Here is a 21,633-nt window from a genome sequence, read left to right as displayed (position 1 = left end):
TCCTCTCCCCATTACTTAGCACTTGTGTGATCCACTGCATGGACGCACCATGACTTACTGAAGTGACCGTCTCTGTTACTGCCGGGCTTTTCACTCTGTAGAACAATTCTGCAGAATCTGTACACGTGCCTTTGTGCATCTGTGTTGTGGTGGGCTGGAGCCCTGGGGCACTACGGGTGTGCTGTACAGAAAGGGAACCACACATCCCACGTCTTGGTCCTCTTTATGGAACGCCACACCATCTCAGTGCTGCACCCCTAGAACTGTCCTGCAGAGCTTCCTACAGTGAGCTCTCTGCCCTGGTGTCCACTGGAGCCCCCGGGACCCTTTATCAGCCTACCTTTCCCCCTGGTCCCCCTGTCCCCACTGCTCCCCCTTGCCCCCCAACCGCCATTCTGATGCAATGCCGTGGGGTAGAGCTGGAATCTGAGTGGCATCAGGCTGCCTGGCCCGGGAATCCCACTGTTGTCACCTTCTCTTGACCGCTGTTTTTTTTCCCCTCCCCAGAATAGGTTCTCAGACTACGAGAAGAAGAAGGTAATAAAGTGTCTTTTCTCCTGGGTCACTTTTCTCCTTAACAAAGATCTCCACTATTATAAAAGATTTGAAGGAACAAATTCATCCTCTCTCTAAATAGAGGGGAAACTAAAGTTTTCCCCTTAACTACCTTGTCTCACCACATCTTCACACAGCCTTGGTGGGTAATGGGGTATCTCCCCTTCACATATGAGAAGTCTGAAGCCCAGGGACCCCAGACCCTAACCCACCAGCCTCTGCCCGTGAACAGAATGTTTTATTACAGTTGGGCCCAGGAAGGGGGTGGGAGGCACTGGGTGTGGGGGGTGTGGCTCAGTGTTAAGACCTTCAGCCTGCACTACTCAGAGTTTAAAAGGTGGGTTTACCCTGCTCCCATGTCCCAGCGCCCACAGAGCCTTGCCAGCCATTACCAGAATCTACCTTCTTATAGGAACAGAAGATGCTGGAGAAACTTGAGTTTGAACGGCGCTTGGAACTTGGGCAGCGAGAGCACGCACAGCTCCTTCAGCAGAGCAACAGTCAGAAGGATGAGATCCTCCAGACAGTCAAGGAGGTCTGTGAATGGCTATGTGGGGGGCTTGTCTGCTCACTCTCTGCCAGGGGGCCCTTACAGATCACCAAGTCCAGCCTCCTCTTGTGTAACGGGTACCCGAAGGGCCTAGCAAGGGGAAGGCCCGGGCCCAGATCACACAGAAAGGCCTGGCAGGGCAGGGGGAGAAACTGATGCAGAGCCCCTGGCTGCCAGCTGAGGCTGGCTGGCTGTCCCACTGCAGGAGCAGTCCCGGCTGGAGCAGGGCCTAAGTGAGCGCCAGCGCTACCTGGACGCAGAGCGGCAGCGGCTGCAGGAGCAGCTGAAGCAGACAGAGCAGAACATCTCCAACCGGATCCAGAAGCTCCTGCAAGAGAACCAGAGGTCAGACCCCTACTCCTAAGGCCCAGAGGATTTCCCTGATGTGGCACCCTCTGAGGAGCCTGGAATAGGGGTCCGTTTCTCCCTCATGATGTCTACTCCTGCCCGGAGTTGTGTTGTTTTTTTTTTTTAAAGATTTATTTATTTATTCATGAGAGACACAGAGAGAAAAAGAGCGATACAGGCAGAGGGAGAAGCAGGCTCCGTGCAGGGAGCTGACGTGGGACTCGATCTCGGGTCTCCAGGGTCATGTCCTGGGCTGAAGGTGGCACTAAACCACTGAGCCACCTGGGCTGCCCCTGCCCAGAGTTTTTGTGTTAGGGTCCAGTGTTGGTGCAAACTGCAGCACCAACCTAAAGAGAAAAGCATCTGCTCTGGGCCTGACCTGGTCTGTAGCTTGTCCTTGGACCCATGCCTACCAAGTGTCCTGTCTGTAAAATGAGGGAGGTTAATAGGAGAGATGAGATCACGTCTTGCTCCAGTATTCTAGGTTCCAAGTAATGTGTTGCTCTGAGGTCAGCCATAGTGAGATTTGCCTTAACAAATCGTGTCCAGGGTAGGCACAGCTAGGAGCAGGCCTCGGTGGGCTTGGGGGAAAGGAAGCCAGATCAAAGTCTCCAGAAGCTCTAGTTAGTTTCCCTTGTGGAAAGCCTCCAGAAACGGGCTTTCACCACGTTCCCTGTTGTTTCCAGGCTTCCTCTTGCTTTTTCCTCACTCCTCCATCATGTAGTAGTTATATGGCGCCCAAGCGAGCCGGCATGTGTACCACACAGTGGGCTCTCCCGACCTGGGCATCCTGGAAAGCTACCTCTGTCAGATGCTGCTTATGTGCTGAGCACTTTATGTATATTCTCTTAGTCACTCTTGAAAAATACTCCACGAAGCTTTTTTTTTTTTTTCTGAGGATCCCATTTTGCAGATGAGGAACCAGGGATTGGTGTGGCTGAGTAACTGGCCCAACGACACACAGCCAGAGGTTTTGAGGCTGAGAACCCCAGCTGGTTCCTCAGTACCCTCTGCACAGCCAGTGCAGTGAGAGGAAAGTAGTTCTGTTGGAAACAGGCCTCCTGGTGACAGCTGCAGTGACCTTTACAGTTTTGGTTTTCTCTACAGGAAAAAGAAAAGTTCTGAGATCTTGAAGTCACTGGAAAATGAAAGGTTAGTGTTTTGCTCTAGCACTTTCTCCACATTACCTTGGGGTTAGGGGAGGGGCTCAGGGAGAGGCCTTGTGATTCTCGAGGTTTATGCCAGAAAGTTTTCCTAAAGCTGTAAGGAGATATTCACCTCCTTAGGGAATATTGAATCAAAAAGAATCACCGCCTGTAAGTTTAACACACACGTACATTCATAAGAAAAACTGAGACAAAAATATTTATAACATCAAACTGTATTACTAGCATAAAAATGTAGAGAAAAATCCATTTATTAAGGGAAACACTGTTGCGAAGTAGTCAAGTAGGGACTGCAATTAAAGCAGAATAGGATTTCTTCAAGAAAGCATGTATCTATGCTCAGAGACCAAAAGGAGCCACGCTGAGTGGTTTACCAAATGTTTCTGAGGAGAAATTAGAGGTGGTGATCTTTGGGTTTTTCCCTTTGTGTTTTCCCCCTTTTAGTAATTAGGAAAGATGGTAGCTGAGAAGGAAGCTTTCTTCTTCCGCCTCTCCCTCCGTCTTCTCTCCTTACCGCCGCCCCCCCCCACCTTCCCAAGGATTATCTGGAATCCCAGATAACCAGGAGTTCCCTGGAATCCCAAAATAGCCCTGTGGACTTTGTTGTGGTACTTGTGCTGGCCTTCTAGGCACCTGGCTGCTTGGGAAGAACTCCTGGGGGGTAGCCCCCTCCCCTGGCCACTTCAGCAGCAGTGCTGCGGTGCCAGAGGTGGTCAAGGCCAAGCCGGGTTGTGGCCAGTTTATCTGGCACGCGCCAACCAAGCACCCTCTCCCTGTTGGGCCCTTTGGGCAGGGTTGCGGCTCCAGCAGCGCACCAGTTGCAGCCTTCTCTTGAGGAGCCTGTGGGCCTGGGCAGGAGGCAGAGATGCTCAGACGCTTCTTCCAATGAAGTGCAATGTGCAGAAAGATGAAAAGATATTCCTTGCAAGCCACTGTTACTAGTTTACTGTGGGGAACGACGCCTACATATGCAGTGTGCACGTACATGCATCCGATGACCTTTTTAATTTTCATTTACTGTATCATGGATGTGTTTCCCATGCCCAAAGCCTCGTTTGTAATAACTGTAGAGTATTCCACTAAGTGATTATATCCTAATTAGTGCTCCGTGGACATGTAAGTTCCCAGGTTTTCTTCATTACAAACGCTGTTGTAGTAAATATCTCCTGAATATATCCGTATGCGTTTATGTGAATATCTTTGAAGGTTTTCTTTTCAGGCTTTTCGATAGGTCTTGCCAAATGGCCTTCTAAAAGATGTTTTACCAGCTTATGCTCCTCTTCACAGTACTTGAAAATGCCTGCTTCCCCTTCACTGCTGCCGTCAGCACTCCTCACCTTCCTTGACATCCCACCCTGGGAGGTAGAAAGACTGTACTCTAGTGATTAGTAATGTAAAGCTCTTTCCATGTGTTTCCATGTGTTTATTGGTTCCTTGTATTTAAGCATCTATGAAGTGGCTGTTTGTGTCCTCTGCCCATTTTCCTAAGGGAGTTTTCATCTTTTTATGCCAGAATCAATGTCTACAAGGCTGGAGGTAAACAGGGCTCCTGTGGAAGTATGGGATATAACAGGAGCCTGTTTAGGTTGGCACCTCAAGGAGGACTTCCTGGAGAAGGTGGTGTTCATCAGATGGGATTCCCTGTGGGAAGTGTTAAATCTGCTGAGTAAACGGATGGATTTTTTTTCCCCTTAGAATAAGGATGGAACAGTTGATGTCCATAACCCAGGAGGAGACTGAGAACCTGCGGAAACGTGAGATTGCCTGTAAGTGGGGAGGGGCTTGGGGTCCTGGGAACAGAACTTGTCTGACTTGGGGGCAGGAGAGACCACCTTCTCCCTTTGGCCAGGTATAGCAGGGTCGAGAGGGGCAGTTAAAGTCCAGCAGTGAAGCATGGGCTCCGGGGTCAGGCCAACTCTGGAGCAAGCCATATGACCTCGGGGCCATTCCTGGCCCCTGACTATTCAGAGCCTCAGTGTTCTCTTTTTTGTTTTTGTTCTTTTTTTTTAAGATTTATTTATTTATGATAGACACAGAGAGAGAGAGAGAGAGAGAGAGAGAGGCAGAGACACAGGCAGAGGGAGAAGCAGGCTCCATGCCAGGAGCCCGATGCAGGACTCTATCCCAGGACTCCAGGATTGCGCCCTGGGCCAAAGGCAGGCGCTGAACCGCTGAGCCACCCAGGGATCCCCAGCCTCAGTGTTCTTATCTATGAAATAGGGAGAATAATTCTCTACCTCCTGGGGTCATTTTGAAGGTCAGATGAGATTATGCCTGGCACTAAGCATTTCACAAAGGCCATAGGGTTTCTGTTATCAAAAGCTGTGGTTGGCCTCTCTTGTGTTCCTGGGAGTTCCCCATACTGGCCCTAGGGCACCACACTGTGCCCACACTTAATGGGGCGGGCAGGGGGGCCTTTCTGCCTGATTGTGAGCACTGAGAGCATCAAGCCATGTGCCAAGGAAGACAAGGAGTCTGTTCCTTGTTTTGTAAAATAAGCCATGATTCTTCTTGGCTGGCCCTGTCCTCCCAAGCCTGGATATTGGAGTGGGATACTGTACAACACTGTGTACCAGGCCCTATGCCAAGCATTTTCCATACCCTACTTCACCTCCCTACTTCCTGAGGAGGTGTCCTTATGTCCCTGTTTTAAGGTCACTGTTCTCCACTATTTATATAAAAGAAAACCTGTTTGCATCTCCAGAAGGATGTTTACAAAATTGACTGATCAGGAATAGTATCAGTACCGGGGACTCTTGTTTCCAGCTTTTCAAACTTGGTTATTACTTAGCTTATAATTAATTTTAAGATTTATTTATTTAAGACCAAGGGAGGAAGAGAGAGAGAGCACGAGCAGTGAGGAGAGGGAGCAGAAGCAGGCTCCCTGCTCAGCAGGAGCTCGATCCCAGGACCCTGGGATCATGACCTGAGCTAAAGGCAAATGCTTAACCAACAGAGTCTCCCAGGCGCCCCTTACTTAGCTTTTTAAAAACGAGCAAGTGGTATTTTTATAACTAAAAAAAATTTTCAGTAAAAACAACAAAAAGTCCAGAGAATGTAATAATAATGCTTGTTGGGGACATATGGTATCAGACTGTCCTGTGTCCTGCCAAAGGAATCAGCAGGTTCTTTCTGGAGGGCAGAACAGGTGGCTCCTATTATTCATCGCCTTAAAACTGTATTCTTTTAAAAATTAATCTTAGGAAATAATCAGATTGCACAAGATTGTTAGCACAAGGATGTTTATCATTTAATAATTGCAAAAGAGACCAAATGCCCCCCAATAGAGGATTATCTAAATAAACTTTGGTGATCCTGCCCCACTGTACTCTGCTGCCAGCACCTCACACTGCTATGTGGACGTGGGGAAAGAGTCACAAAAACTGAGAAGTGGTGTTTAGTGTGGTAACATTTTCATTTTTTATTGTAGTAAGATATATAACTTAAACTTTACAATTGTTTTAAAAGATTTATTTATTTATTCATGAGAGAGAGACCTAGGCAGAGGGAGCAGCAGGCTCCTTGCAGGGAGCCTGATGTGGGACTCAGTCCTGGATCCTGGGATCACACCCTGAGCCAAAGGCAGACGCTCAACCACTGTGCCACCCAGGCGTCCCAGCTTTGCCATTTTAACCATTTCTAATTGTACAATTCTGTGGCATGAAGCCCATTCACACTGCTGTGCAGCCACCACTCTCCTCCATCTCCAGAACATTTTCATCTCCCCCAACTGAAATTCTGTCCCCAGTAAACAAAAATCTTCCATCCCTCTCCCCTTCCCAGCCTGTGTAGAACCCCTACTCCACTTTGTTTTTCTGAATTTGACAGCACTGGGTACCCTCTGTGAGTGGAATCCTACCATCTTTGTCGTTTTGTGACGGGCTTCACTCAGCAGAACATCCTCGGGGGTCATCTGTGTTGTAGCAGGCATCAGAACTGCTTTCCTTTTAAAGACCGAGTAGTATTCCGCTTACGTGTACACCATGTTTTGTTCATCTATCAGTGGACACTTGGGTTGTTTCCACCTTTTTGTTTTTTGTGAATAACACTGTGTGAACATGGGTATACGAATATCTGTTCTATTCTCTTTCAGCTCTTTCATCTTAATTTTTTAAAAATCTATATATATGCATTAAAAATTGACTAGAAGAATGTATATCAAAATTAATATCTCTGGGTAATGAAATCTAAAAGATTTGTGTGTGTGTGTACTGTTTGGTGTTTTACAATTAGCCTTTTCAAGTTTAAATTACTTCCATAGTTCAAAAATGTACCAAGGGGCCACCTGGGTGGCGCAATCAGTTGAGCATCTGACTCTTGGTTTCAACTCAGGTTCTGATCTCCGGGTTCATGAGATCGACTCCCATGTTGAACTCTGCACTCAGCAGGGAATCTGCTGGAGATCCTGTCTCCCTTTCCCTCTGCCCCTCCTCCTGCTCTTGTGCATGTGTGGGCTCTCAAATCTTTTTTTTTTTTTTTTTTTTTTTTTTTTAGTGTTTTTTAGGGCAGCCCAGGTGGCACAGCGGCTTAATGCCACATTCAGCCCTGGGCGTGATCCTGGAGACCCAGGATCGAGTCCCACATTGGGCTCCCTGCAAGGAGCCTGCTTCTCCCTCTGCCTGTGTCTCTGCCTCTCTCTTTCTCTCTCTCTCTCTGTGTCTCTCATGAATAAATAAATAAAATCTTTTTTTTAAAAAAAGTGTTTTTTTTAAAGGTGGCTGATGAGGTGAACCCTCCAAGGTTCACCCCCAGGAGTGGTGCTCCTTTCTCAGCCTCGCCCCCATGTTTCCTCAGCCGCCATGCAGCAGATGCTGACAGAGAGTTGTAAGAACCGGCTCATCCAGATGGCCTACGAGTCTCAGAGGCAGAGCCTGGTCCATCAGGCCTGTTCCAGGTAAGGTAAGGAGAGGCTTCCTGTGTTGAGGGCGCTCTCTTGGGCCCAGAACCGTGGGGTGAGCGCTGGGCAGAGCCATCCCTCCTGCCAGCCTTGGCTGTGTGTCAGGGGCAAGTGGTGACTGCTCTTTATGAATCCTCTAGCTGGACCCCATGATTGGTCAGGCTCTGGTATAGTGACAGCAGTCACTCCCCCGTCTCCTGCACTTCCTTCCTGTGAGCCAGGCACTCAGCCAAAGGATGTGTTGGCTTATTGAATTTGTGACGTTATGTGTTATTAGCCCTGTTTTGCCACCACAGCTCAGGTTCAGAGATCATGTGACATACTCAAGGAAACACAGCTTGCAGGTGGCAGAGCCAGGGTTCAAACCCAGACACAGTGGGGCTGTACTCTTAACCATGGTGCACTCATCGACCTCCGAGGGTCTGTAGAGGTTGGGAGCAGGGTGCCCTGGAGGGGATATTGATAGGGCTGCTCTCACACTGGCAGCAGCTGGGGGTCTGGCTGGCCAAGTTTGCTGCATTGCTGCGGGTTAGTCTATTGAAGGAGCCACAGGTGTCAGTACAGCCAGTGGAAAAAAGCTCTCCATGCTCAGGAGATGGGCCAGGAGCACTGGCTGCACTGGTGTTTCTCCCCCTATCTGGGAGGCTCTGGCACAGCTGCTAACCTCCCCTGTGTCCTCACAGGTACAAGGGTTTCTCCCTCCTTTCCCTGTGGTAGAGCCTAGGAGCGTGGGCACTGGTGACAGATTGACCTGGACTCTGGTTCTCCTTCTGTTAGTAACCATGAAGTGCTGGGCCAGTCCATTTCCCTCCTGAGCCTCTGTCTTATCATAAAAATGGGGATAAGTCACAGTACCTTACCCTGGAGTTGCTGGAGAATTTAATGAGCATGATGTTTGCTACAGCACTGAACGTAGTGTCCAGCACTAGTAACACAAGAGGGTCCAATAAATAACAGCTATTATTATTAAATAAACTCAAAACCAAGATTCTGCCAAAGTATGGACATATATATGCAGGGCTTCAGGGTTTGGATTTTTGTGCCAAAATCACTAGACTTGTTCTACGGGACTAAGAGCAAATCCACGGCCAGGGTGAGAAATGCTGGGGATGTAGGGTAGGGCATGGATGTTACTGCCTCAGAAGGAGAGCTTTCTCCTGTCCCAGGTGGCTCACCTGGGAGGTCATGAGCTCCTTGTTGGTAGAAGTGGGAGGGCAGAAGCAGGCCACCACTTCAAAGAGCAGTGCAGAGGGGATTCTGATGGAGGGGTGGATGAGAGGACCTAGATACACCAACTCTGTCACCTTCCTTCTAAGACAAACTCCATGTCTGTCCCAGGATCTAGCCCCTAGCAGGTGCTTCTTGAGTATCATTGAATGAGTTAATGGTTTATCTTGATCTCCAAGGTTCCTGGCCCTTGGTAGATGCTCAGAAAATGTTCAGAGAGTGAATTAATTTGCTGTCTTTCTGGCAGCATGGCCGAAATGGATGAGCGGTTCCAGCAGATTCTGTCATGGCAGCAGATGGATCAGAACAAAGCCATCAGCCAGATCCTACAGGAGGTGAGCCCTGGCCCAGGGTGTGAGGGTGGGGGCTCAAGCTGGGCACAGGGAGCCTGAGGCAGAGCATCAGAAGTCTGCATAGAGCCCTGTCCTTAGCTTATAAGACCAAAGATACTTAGTATGTTTAGAAGTGTACAGACCCTCAGGAAAGGGGGGCAGGGAGAGGGAGAGAGTGGTGGTTTTCTGATCTCTGAGATCTAGAGAAACATCCCCCACTGCCCTGGCAGGCACCTACTACCCATGCTGTGTGGCTCCGTTGTAAGGACTTAGGGGGCAGGATGTGGCGACCACTCCATTGAGGTGGAGCCCACAGGAGAGCGCCAACAGCCTTCTTCCAAACAGCATCAGTGAAATGGGGCAGTTAAAAGCACCCATGTCACCAGTTGTGGAAATTCAGTGCACGATGCTGGAATAGCACTGAGCATAGTGTCTGGCTCAGTAAGCCTTTCATAGGTATTATTTCTTAAATGTGAACATGTGAACTGAAGAGTTATGTTCCCCCTAAGAGACAGAGAAGTCCTGCATGAAGGTGTTTCTGAGCAGATTGTGTTTTCCCTTGGCCTGGGCCCCTTCCAAGCGGCCGGTGATCTCTGTTGCAGAGCGCCATGCAGAAGGCCGCATTTGAGGCTCTCCAGGTGAAGAAAGACCTGATGCACCAGCAGATCAGGAAGCAGGTGAGTGCTGGAGCTGTGGCCCCCACCAACTCCATCCTGCGTGCTCTCCCAGACTGCAGAGGTGGCTTTCATGCGCCAGCTCAGATACCCATTCCCACCCCCTCTCCCCACATTGTAACCAGTACTGCTATTTTTCATGCTGCCTGTGGGCAGCCTTGACTGCTTGGGCGGCCTCTGCGTCCACTGTGCCCCAGGCAGGAACCCCTCTCTGGGAAAAGGCAGTCAGCTCCACCCCAGCCACCCCCGTCAACTCAGACTGAGGAGCTGGGGAAGGTCAGGTGTCCCACCAGGACAGAGGGGTGCCTGCTGTCCCCGAGGGGCTGCTCCACCTAGAGGGAGCTGTGCTCTAGTCTAGGCTCTACTGCTGGCCTAGGGGCTGGTCTCCCTAGTGGGCTGTGTCAGACCCTCTGGGCTTTCTGGAGGGCAAGCGGGTCATGGGTGCATGGGCTAGAGACAGAGTGAGCTTTCAGGCTGTGGGAGTGCTCATTGCATCCTACTTGGCACACTTTGAATTCTACATATTCGCATGTTTTGTTTTGTTTTGTTTTGTTTTTTACCAAAGCAGACTTACCTTTTTATTTCCCTTTAATTTCAATTCCACCTTGCCAGACATGAAGCTCATTCCTCTGACCAGGGGTTGGTGGGACCATAGAAACTTAGAGGCAGGGGCCATAGGGTCACAGGCTCAGGGTGGAGAAGTCACTGGGTGTGGTGTCTGACCCCCAGACATCCTCCTCATGGGTGATTCTGACCCAGCCAGCCAGCTGTTGCCCTTCAGACCCCAAGCCTGGAGAGCCCTGGGAAAGGGCTCCCTCCCCAACCTGCTCTGTGTTCTGGAACAAGTGACTTAACCTCTCTGAGCCTCTGCTTCCTCAATGCCATAAAATGGAGGCAATAATGCCTCCTAATAACCAGGGGAGATTTGATGATGTGACATAAAGTTCATAGTACAAGCCTTGCACACAAAATGTTCTAGAAGCATCAGCTGCTACCATCGTTGTTCTTAATCCATTTACCCTTTGCTCTCCTCTATGACACCAGTTAGAGGAAGCAAGAGACTTCGGCGAGTGCAAGGCTCAGTGAGGACCTGTGTCCATTCTGCCCTTGGGCCTGAACATTAAAGGCAGGCCCATCTCCAGTCCATAAACCGGGAGCCTCTCTGGAATGGGCCTTCCAGGACAGGCCCATCTGCACCTCCCAAGCCCTCAGGGCCCTGAAATCACTAATTCTTTCAAAGCCCCACTGAGGGGGTTCCCAAGGCACCCAGGTTCCCTTCATTCCTGAGCCCCCAGAAATGTTTCTTAGACATCCCCCCTTTGCCCTTCAGAGAGCAGCTCAGACTTGAACCTTGGTTAATGTGAATTAAAAAAAAAAAAAAAACCCTGTTTCATCTTCTGTTTAGATTAAGTTAATAGAAACTGAGTTATTGCAGCTGACACAGCTGGAGGTAAAGAGGAAATCCCTGGACACAGAGGCACTGCAGGTATGTAGGGCTTCCTGCCTGCCCCTCCCTCCCCACCTCCTTCCCCACAGTGGCTCCCCAGCAGGCAGGCAGTCTCCTCTGTGGCTGTGATGGGAGCATAGTCAAGGGGCAAGCCCAGTGCAGGCCAGGGTTAAGGTTGGGGCAGCTTATTGCTCATCAGGAGGGTCAGAGGAAGGAGGGTTTCATTGCCAAGGCTCACCCGGGCCCATCTCCATCTCTGCATTTTCTTTGTTTTGAAGCAGGGTCACTGCTGAACTCCCTGTCTTCTTTAAGCCATGCTTCTGGGGTGCTAGTTCAACTTATGGGCAGACATCCTCTGGGGAAGGAGGTTTCTTGGTGTCCCAAGGATGTTTGGAGGAGAGGGCCCAGCTGTTACTATGTCACTCCCTGCAGGTGGCTTCTCTGGGAGCTCTAGCCTGGGTGTCTTGCTTATAGAGCCGGGGGCGGGGAGGGGAGGGTGCGGTACGGACCGGCAGGTGGCATTCCACCAGGCTATGCCTGGTGTCCGGGACCTGGGCTTTGTCCTTTGTAGTCCTGCTGTGTGACTTGGACAGGCAGGTGTGACCTCTGCCCAAATGTCCAAAAGCAGATAGACCAATGGTGCGTGAGGACCTGTGCCCTACATCGGGCCTCTGAGCAGAGCCTTCTGTCTGTCCCTGTCCCTGTGTCTGTGTCTGTTCCGAGAAGTCTTAAATTGTCTCATGGCTTCTCGACTCAGTCAAAGTACGCTAAAGTCTACAGTCCTGGTCTTAGGTCTGCCACAGATGTGCTGTGTGACCTAAGGCAGGTCACGTTCCCTCCTAGGCCTCCATCTCTCCCCTCCATAAAAGGAAATAATCATCTAGGCCCAGCCTGTGTCATAGGGACATCACACTGGGGGCAAGCTTGCCAACACAAAGCCCTTTGTGAGCCTTGGCAGGGTCTTCAGAGATGAGGGGATAGGGAAGTTCTCCAAGAAGATGCAGCCACCATGCTTGGCAGGTGCCCATGTCTCCTGCCCATTAGAGAGCGCTTGTGGGGCTCCTGTTTGGGGGGCTTCCATGGGTTTCCAAGAGTAAGAAACAAGTAGAACATAGACATAAGCAGGGCTTCACTCCAGTTTGCATGTGCCTCCATCTGGGTGGAACCTTCCAGATTTGTGGGGTTACATGCCAACCCTCCCTGCCTGTGCTTCCACCCACATGCTCTGTCGTCCGTGAGACTGCAGTCATGTACTTGTGGCTTGTCATTTCCTTTGTTTGCTGTTTCTTATCCTTTCACAGTCATCAGTCACTGGATCCCACGCCTGGCCTGACCCCCACGGGGAGAAGACAGGGAGGGAATACCCAGGCATAGGGGCTCCTCGGCTCTGTCCCCCAGCCCTCTGCCCAGTTGAGTTGGGCCCAGTGTGGGGTCCTGGCTGCCAGCTTAGAAACAAGTAGGGGGATCTGTCACCCAGTGAAGGGGACTCCTGGCTCGCTCCAGAGCTGTGAGCCTCCAGCGGTACTGGGCATGGTCTTGTGTTGCAGGAGATGATCTCCGAGCAGCGCTGGGCCCTGAGCTCCCTGCTCCAGCAGCTCCTCAAGGAAAAGACGCGACGAGAGGAAGAGCTCCGAGAAATCCTGGTGAGCTTGGCTTCTGTGTTCATTCTGCGTTGCACATGGATTCACTTTCCCTAAACACACTCGCCATTCTTAGAAGCATTTTTGTTATTCCGAGTAATAGTTAGTTGCTCATCGAAGAAAAAAACGGAACATATGAAGGAAAAGATTCTCACTTCTGAGAGTTATCTAATACTAACGTTTTGATGTGTTTTCTGAACTCTACAATGCATATTTATAGCTGTGCCTGTGTGTGCCTTGTAACCGTAAGATGGCACATGCCCCTTTAGGAGCAGCTTGCTTGTATCTGTTCTTCTCATGTCCCTAAAATGCCCACTACACTCTGCCTGGCTGCATTGGATGGGCCGTCCTCGCCCATGGCCAAGCATTCAGACTACTTCCAGTTTTTTACTTTTCTAAGGAATTCTCTCTGTCTTTGTAGCTAAGTCTTGAGAGCAGCCATGAGTAGTTATTTAGGAGAGATGCCCAGGAGAGGACTTTCTGTGTCCAGTGTAGGCTGTTTAATAATCTTTTGATAGGAGTTGCCCACCTGTCCCCTGTACCCAAATGGGTTTGACTCTGGCACATTGTCAGGGTAGTAGAGCCCTGTTTAGGGATGGCAAGTGGGGATCACTTCCTCCAGACCCCGTGTGCATTGGAGCACTGGGGACAGAGGCCAGAGCTCAGAGACCTAAGTCACTCCTGTGGTGTCATTAATACTCCAGACAATCTCTGAGCTCCATTGTGGGTGGAAGCCTGTGCAGAGAAGAGCGAGACCAGCTTTAACAGCCTCATGTGAACCTATGTGGTGTGTGTGGTCCAACCAGAAGCTGCCTGTTCCTCACGATGCCTTACGGCCATCCCCTATGAACAATGCATTAGCATCGTGCAGCAGTGGCCGTATGCTCTGGTCCTGTGCTTCTACCCTCAAGGGGCCTCAGAGGACTCACCATCCAGGGGAGGAAGCATCACCTCAGCAGATGGTGACTGTGTCAGGGTCATGGGCGTCAGAAGAGAGCTGTATCTGCAGCCCGGGAGGGCCATGGGTGGCAGAGGGATGGGAGCAGCTTGGCAAGGTCTAGGAGGGATGACCAAAGGACAGTCAAGCCCCAAGGGGACTGGAGAAAGGCCTGTGTCAGAGTCTTGCTGCCCACCTCTCATTTGTCCCCCAAGTGTGGCCACAGTCCTGGCTGGGTGGCCTGGCTTGCTCAGAGCACAGGTCCCAGGGCAGAACAGACCTGGGTCCAAGTCCTGACCCTGCGCAGCTCTTTTAACTGGGCAGCTTCCTAATTCCCCTGAACCCCCCTTTCCTCACCCTTCACGTTGCTGTGCAAATTAAGGAAAATGGGACCTTGGTGCAAAGCGGGATCTGTCACGTAGTGCTCTAAGGATATTAGCTGCTGCCATCACTGCTCCCATCCCTTGTCATGGCCCTGGCCCCAGCACCTAGAACCATGTGTGGTCAGAACAACACCCTGTGACTACTTGTTCATGGCAGAATGAAGGAATCTGTTTCCATAGCAGGTCTCATTCTCCAGCTTTTTCAGAAGGGCAAAGCCCACTCCAGAAGCTCATGTCGTCCTTAGAATCCTGTTTCTCTCCCTGCCTGTCACCAGAGTGTGTGCTCAAGCAGGGCCCCGCAGAGCCTGGTGGCAAGCATCCAAAGCCCAGAGTCGGGCCTCAACCCCAGGTGTTCCCTGGCTGAGATTGTTTGTGGCAGGAAACTGGGGGCAGAGGTACTTCCTGCCTTTCCAGGTTCAGTAGTTTAATAAGTGGTGACACTGTGGTGGCTGGGAAAGTTCTTTGTAAAATACCAAGCACCTTCCACCTGCTGAGACCATTGTTTGAAAGCATCACTGTCATTATAGTTTTTATTTACTGACCTATTGATGCCTATTTTGACCTTGGCAGACAGAGTTAGAAGCCAAAAGCGAAACCAAACAGGAAAATTACTGGCTGATTCAGTATCAACGGCTTTTGAACCAGAAGCCCTTGTCCTTAAAGCTGCAGGTAAGGACTGCTGGCCTCCACACTTGCAGAGAGCCCTCCTGTGCCTCAGTGATGTCCTGCTGCGTCAGCTTTCCAGTAACTAGTGTACCAGGTCCTGTGCTGGGCCCTGGCAGGGACAAAAAAGAGAGGGTGCATTCCTTCTGATGAAGGGGAGGCAGCTGCACTGCTGTGTGGGGCAGAGCCTGTGAGCATGCCCGTGTGTGAGCGGGCAGCAGGAGCTGCCTGCAAGCCCCTGCTGGGGGCAGGACAGATGTGGTTCCCCCTACCCTGAAGTATGCACATACACACATGTATACACATGCTTGGCTTTTGTTTTGTCTTGTTATTTAATTAAAATGGAGCATGTGTGTGTGTGTGTGTGTGTGTTTCTGTTTCTGTGTATACACACTATCTCAGCAAATCTTTTTTCTCTTAAAAATAATGACAAGCCAGGGCAGCCCTGGTGGCTCAGCGGTTTAGCACCGTGGCCTTCAGCCCAGGGCCTGATCCTGGAGCCCCAGGGTGAGTCCCACATCAGGCTCCCTGCATGGAGCCCGCTTCTCCCTCTGCCTGTGTCTCTGCTTCTCTCTCTTTGTGTCTCTCATGAATAAATAAATAAAAATCTTAAAAAAAAATAATGACAAGCCATTATTCTCTACAAGCCAAGTTCTCTAGCCATGTATATATAATAGACCTCCTCACTGTTTCCAGATAACTGTGTAGTATTTAGTATCTTGGTGAACCCTCATTTATTTAAACAGCCCTGTTGATGGGTATGTGATTGCTGAGCATTTTCAAGTTCACAGCCAGAGTGGCAGTGAACTTTCTTGTGCCTTTATCTCTGTGCTCACATGTGCATTTTTGTAGAAAAAATTCCAAGAAAATACTTTGTGACATTAAATTTACTTAGAGCCTTTGTTTGCCATCGTAAATAACGAGGTCATATATGCAGTGCACTCAGCTTCTCCTGCGGGTCTGTCTTGCAGGAAGAAGGCTTGGAGCGCCAGCTGGCAGCCCTCCTGGTGGATCTGTCGGCGGAACACTACCTGCCCATCTTTGCCCATCACCGCATCTCCCTGGATATGCTGAGCCGGATGAGCCCTGGGGACCTGGCCAAGGTGGGAAGCAGCAGCCCCTCACGGCCACTGTCCGGTCCTCCAGGGGTCCACTTGCTCTCCTGCAGCTCTTAGTGAGGTCTGCCATTAGCAAATGTCCCAGGGGCCCCCTTGCCATCTGGAAGATGGCCAGCACACCCACCTCATGGTCCCTAACTACCACCCCCCCTGCCAGGTGTACTCTGCATGCCATGTGCCTAAGAAAATCCAGGGATGTGGGTTCTGCTGAGTCCAGACTGCCCCCCCTCCACACACACATACACACACTCAGATAGGACCTTCATGTTGTAGGCCCAGGGTAAGTCCTTGGAGGTTGTCTCGTCCAACCCTGTGCCACCACCCCCCAACCCCCCGGTTTTACAGACTTCATGGCAGCACTGCCCGAGCCTGGTTATATTCTCAGTAGGAAGTGAGCTCTGCATTGCATTAGTTCATTTACTCTTCGAAAGAACGGAATGATGAGGACAACCAACATCCCTGTAGCACTTACCAGTGCCAGGCCCTGTTCTAAGTGCTTTTCATGTGCTAATCCCTTGAGCCCTCCCAACAGCCCAGGCAGATAGGTATCATCCTTGTCATTTTTCAGATGAAGCAGATACGGCAAGGGAGTGACATGCCTGAGGTCACACAGCAGAACCAGGCCTCAGGCGTGGGTGGTCTGATGCTGTTTACCAGTCTGCTGTGTTGCCTGCCCCTTGGCCCAGAAACTGAGGCTCAAAAGGGCTTGAGAGGGGCTGTGTGACTCCAGCACTACTGCTTCTCAGCAGCTTGGCCTCAGTGGGAACTACCTGCTCCTTCCTGTGACTCAGGACAGTGGATCCTGACTTACCTGTGGTCATGGGGAGGATGTGCGGTCACGGAGGTAAAGCTGTCAGCGCAGTCCCTTCCCCAGTGTGGGGCAAGCACATGCTAAACTGTGGCCCCTACCAGTGTCTGTTTCCTTCAGGGCCTCAGTTTCTCTCCCTGCCACCTGGTCACCTTCACAGCTGTGGTGCTGCACTGCCTCATGTTGACCCAGGGGCCCAGCCTCCACATTTCCAGGTGAAAGTGCCAGAAGCCAGGAAGGAGGCAGTCCTGGTGGCTCTGTACTGGGTAGTGAGCTCCCACCTAGCCAGCCCATAACTTGCTTTTCCTTGAACTGCCCTAGGTGGGTGTCTCAGAAGCTGGCCTGCAGCATGAGATCCTGCGGAAAGTCCAGGAGCTGCTGGATGCAGCCAGGATCCAGCCAGGTACCAGTACAGGCCCTCTCCTAAGCAGAGGCCCCAGCCTCCCTTGTGGACTGTGCTCTGGAGGTGGTCACCTGTTTACATTTCAGGACAATAACTAAGGGCAGGTTCTAGCCTCTTGCAGTCCTTAAGGCTCCCTCCTAAAGGAACAGGATTTCCAAATGGAAAACATCGGCCATAAAAATGGGGTGGTGGTGCAGATAGGCCTATCCTATAACCTTCTCTGAAGCTACTATACAGACACTGGGAGCCACACACCCCCAACCCTTGGAATGGAAGGAGAAACCAGCCATACCTGGTGCCCAACACTGTGCCAGGGGCAGGCCTGTGTTTGGATGTGGAAAGATGTTTTTGATGATGTACGAAGGGGTAAAGGCAAGTCATAAAGGCATTCCACCTACGCCTGGAGGCCTAGAGAAACATAGGTGCTGTGGCTGCAGGAGGGGCAGGGGACCTTCAGTCCTTTTCCTAACAACCTCTTCCTGCTCCCCTAACCATATCCCGTTAAATACAGAAGAGCCCCTTTACAGTGATAGTTTGGGGGCACCTGGTACCTTCAGAGAGCCTAGTGTTGTAACAGCCTTTTAAAAAAATCAAGTTTTTCCAGTTATAGAGACTTCTAATTCAAACCATAAGATAGATGGGAAAATGTGAACTGGCATGAGGATGGGCGTCAGTGATAGAGAAGACTCAGGGATGTTGGCGATGTTGGTGTACGTTGAACTATAATGAAACAGACTATATTTTATAAGGGCCGGTTCTGTCCTGCCTGTTGGGACCTGGGCAGAGCATGAGGACAGGGGTGAGGGGACTTCTCATCCCTCTCCCTGCTCCCTGGTGGCCTCCTGGGAGACCTGATGGAGCAGCTGTGAGCACAGCACCCCTGCCACTCCTCAGCCCCTAACCAAGGGCTCCTGCCCCATGGCTCTACCACCAGATGGAGTCTCCCTGTGGTCTTGGGCAAGTGGCTTCTCTTCTCTGAAAGCGAGAAGCCCTACCTGCAGCATTACTGTGAAGGATCCTGGGGGAATGGTCAGGGATCAGAGACCCCAAATAACCAGCACTGTGGCCCTCCCTGTGGTGAGCCGGCCCTCCTATCTCACACATAGGGGAATGAGGCTCAGAAGAGAAATAAGGGGGCCCTTACCCCTACAGTGAGATCAGTGCTCCGCCTTAGCTCACTGTCCACTCGTGGCAGCTAGAGCCAGGGGATCCCTAGGGGTTGGGATCATGGTGGCATGACCCTGGCTCAGCCTACCCTGCTGGTCCCCACAGAGCTGCTGAACCCACACAAGGGTGAAGTCCTTGGGGCCCTGGAGGTGCCCACTGCCCCTGAGGAGCTTCCTGAGTCTGTGAGCCCCTCTGCTCCCCCAGCAGAGCTGGAGGTACAGACATCAGAATGTGTCGTGTGCCTGGAACGGGAGGTAAGTCTAGGGCAGCAGCCCCCAATCCCACCCCCCCACCCCCACCCCCACCCACGAGCCTGACCTGCACCCATCCTGAGCCTTTCCAGGCACAAGTGTTATTTCTATATACTTGTTTCCAGTGGTAGAAGTAGACTGTATTCATTAGAAATTTTGGGAAATCCAGGAAAGCAAAAAATAGAGGAAATTTCCATGATCCCATGACCGAAATATGAGCAAGGTTAACATCATTTTCTGGGACTTACTTTCTTTTAAAGGGGTTGGGGTTTTTTTCCCCCTACTTAATTATGGAAGATTTCCCAAGTCATTAATATCAACAACACAATTTTCTCTGAAGACACTTCTAAAACACCATCTTTTAAAATCTATAACAAAATAAGGGGCACCTGGGTGGCACAGTTGGTTAAGTGTTCTTAATTTTGGCTCAGGTCATGATCTCAGGGTCGTGGGGTCAAGCCCTATGTTGGGCTCTCTGCTGAGCACAGAGTCTGCTTAAGACTCTCTTCCCCTGCCCCTCCCCTCCTCTCTCTCTCTCTCTTTTCTTTTTTCTCAAATATTAAAATACATATACTTAAAATCTATAACAAAGCTAATGCTTATTGTAAAAACTAAGCAATATAGTATATAAAATAAAAACCCTCCCTTCCCTCCACCGTGGTCTGGTCCCAGAGACCCTACTTAAAAGAAGCTACCATGTTAGCAGTCGAATTCCTGCAGGGTCTTCACTAAGCCCAGGGAATGCCATGATGTAGGGGGATGTGCTGGTTATAAACTGAACCAAACCCCGGCTTTAGGGCCCTGTAGGTGGCTTCCAGTTTATTTCAAGCAGTGCTGTACCAAACAGCCTTGGACAGAGTTGGGAGCACATTCTTGACTATTTCCTTAGGATGTCTTAAAAAGAGGACATGCTGAACGAAACAAAGCACAGGCATGCTTACATGGCTCTTGGTCCATGATGTTGGAATCGTTTTTAGACCTACAGGCTGGTCAGTGCAAAAGGCAAAAATTAGGAACCCCTCCAGGGCCAATAGCAGGGCTGGTTGGGCACACTACAGCCTCCTGTGCGGCTGTTAGAGAGGGCATGGAGGGGCCAGAATAGGTGGTCCGTGGGTACTTCCGTGATGTTCGACGGTGTGTGATGGCCATGGTATCAGATTCTTAATAAAGACAAAAAGAGGTTGGGGGGACTCTTGCCCCATCGCCGGAGAACAGGCAGGGGCAGGACCCAGAGGCTCCCACTCTCTCCCCTCAGGCCCAGATGATCTTCCTCAACTGTGGCCACGTCTGCTGCTGCCAACAGTGCTGCCAGCCACTGCGCACCTGCCCACTGTGCCGCCAGGAGATCACGCAGCGCCTCCGGATCTACCACAGCAGCTGAGCCCTGGCCATCTGTGGCCCACCCCCGCACCACCTGTGGCCCGGGGCTCCAGCCGACTCCCCTGCTCTGGACAAACTAGTACAGCGCTCCTGTGCCCTGGGCCCCTTTCTCTCATGGGGGCGCTGCCCCCTGCTCTTCATCTCCAAGCACACCCGGGTGGGGGAGGGAAGGGAGGGGCACAGTGTTCCTGGCCCATGACACTGCTCATCGAGGGCTGTGGGGGAAACAGGACTCGGCATGAGGACTGGGTCTGGGGTTTGGAGAATCAGTGGTGCCACCATCTGAGCACAGGACCCCGTGTCCCGGCCTCTGCCACTTCCCAGCAGTCTGACCGTGTCAGGTCACTGCCCTCCAAGAGCCTCAGCATCCTCATCAGGGTAACATGGATAGTGCTGTCCCCTTGATGGGGCGGTGGGAGTGCAGGAGGGCCCTGGCCAAGAGTGTGGAGCTGTGTATGGTGTCAACCACGACCACCGTGGGCTGTCCTCAGGTCGACTTGCCAGTGTGTGTTGAGTGCAGGCCTAATGCCGCAAGCAACGTTGGCCCCTCCTGACCTCCCGCTCTGGGCCCCTCTGCTCTCCAGATCTGCACCTCCTAACCACCACCACCACCCTGCCCCCACCGCAGTTCGCAGGCGACAAGCTTTGCTGACCCAAAGCAGTATTGTCAATAAATCCACCTCCAGCCTGATCCTCCTGAATCCTTACTGGGGCCTGGTGGAGCCCAGAAGAGGGGGGGGTGAGGTCTGGGGTGGGGGTTGGGGGAGGGCTTTATCTCAGTCAAAAGGAGGGAGAGAGGTGCTAGAGGCATCCCTAAACACAGTTATCCAGATCTCCCCTTTATAAGTGGACAGACCGAGCTCAGAGAGCAGGGCATGGAGAGTCAGGGGCAGGGGCTGTGGGTAGCTCCATTACTGCTAACCCAGCTACGAGCCGTGGGCTCCGTGCCTGGCGTCTGGGGCATGGCCGTGCTGGGTTTGGAGCCTGGAAGTATCAACTCCTAAACCCATGCAGTTGGGCAGATTTTTCACTGCACATTCTAGAAGGAGCCATGCACCTTGCACTTGCTTAGAGCTGCACACTTATTGTAGAGGTGGGTCTCTTTGGGGTACCTGGGCTCTGCCTCCCGCTAACTCTGAGCCTGGCCCGCTTTCCAGACTCCTTTTCCCGAGCATTCAGTATGGGACAGGATTGGGCCCTACTGCAGGCAGTGGCCGCCAGGGGGCACTGAATGCTCACCCGGGTGCAGCGCCGGCTAGTGGGGCTGGCCCAGGGAGGGGTGGCAGAGGCCTGCCTCCTCGGGGCCCCACTTTCCTACCTCACTGGGACCATCCATCCTGTAGGCTAGGGTGGGATGAAAGCCCCTTGTAAGTCCTGCTGTCCAGGCAAGAGCGGGGCCCCTTTGCACAGTCTCCTCCCCCACCCCTAACATCCTGGGAGCTCTCTGAGGGCTCCCTCCCTTGGCCCCAAACCTGAGCTCAGCCCAGCCGAGGGAGACTGAGACCTGAGTGGGCAGGGCCACTTAGGGCACAGCGTTTTTCACGTAAGCTCCTCACTAGGCCCAGGGAGAACTTCTGCAACCGACTGCCCACCCCTTTTATAGATGGAGCCTGAGGCTCTCGGTAGGGATTCGCCAAGGACAACAGCAAGACTGCGGTTGAATCTCTGGTCTCTGGCCCCATAGCCC

General features: G+C 51.5%; 1 protein-coding gene across 7 annotated transcripts in view; it reads left to right on the top strand.

Moving 5' to 3' along the window:
* The window catches only part of LRSAM1 (leucine rich repeat and sterile alpha motif containing 1), a 39,178-nt gene extending 18,541 nt beyond the window's left edge, over positions 1-20,637 (top strand). For 3 of the 7 annotated variants that reach the window (XM_025475207.3, XM_035721488.2, XM_035721491.1), the window contains 15 exons: positions 508-537; positions 968-1,090; positions 1,311-1,450; positions 2,561-2,605; positions 4,315-4,385; positions 7,414-7,513; positions 8,991-9,078; positions 9,678-9,752; positions 11,155-11,235; positions 12,744-12,839; positions 14,727-14,825; positions 15,791-15,922; positions 17,067-17,148; positions 18,421-18,569; positions 19,822-20,637. In XM_025475207.3, coding sequence (XP_025330992.1) covers positions 508-537; positions 968-1,090; positions 1,311-1,450; positions 2,561-2,605; positions 4,315-4,385; positions 7,414-7,513; positions 8,991-9,078; positions 9,678-9,752; positions 11,155-11,235; positions 12,744-12,839; positions 14,727-14,825; positions 15,791-15,922; positions 17,067-17,148; positions 18,421-18,569; positions 19,822-19,947 — 1,437 coding nt within the window. In that variant the 3' untranslated portion in view covers positions 19,948-20,637. Of the gene's footprint in view, positions 1-507; positions 538-807; positions 893-967; positions 1,091-1,310; positions 1,451-2,560; positions 2,606-4,314; positions 4,386-7,413; positions 7,514-8,990; positions 9,079-9,677; positions 9,753-11,154; positions 11,236-12,743; positions 12,840-13,540; positions 14,689-14,726; positions 14,826-15,790; positions 15,923-17,066; positions 17,149-18,420; positions 18,570-19,821 lie in introns of those variants that run through there. The other 4 variants (XM_035721492.2, XM_025475209.3, XM_035721489.2 and 1 more) reach the window with 4 other exon arrangements.
* Positions 20,638-21,633: the final 996 nt, after the last annotated feature.

This window comes from Canis lupus, chromosome 9 (assembly GCF_003254725.2).
Source record: "Canis lupus dingo isolate Sandy chromosome 9, ASM325472v2, whole genome shotgun sequence".
NCBI classification, from domain to species: domain Eukaryota; kingdom Metazoa; phylum Chordata; class Mammalia; order Carnivora; family Canidae; genus Canis; species Canis lupus.
The sequence above is the reverse complement of the archived record's forward strand: the minus strand, read 5'-3'. Positions and strand labels throughout refer to the sequence as shown.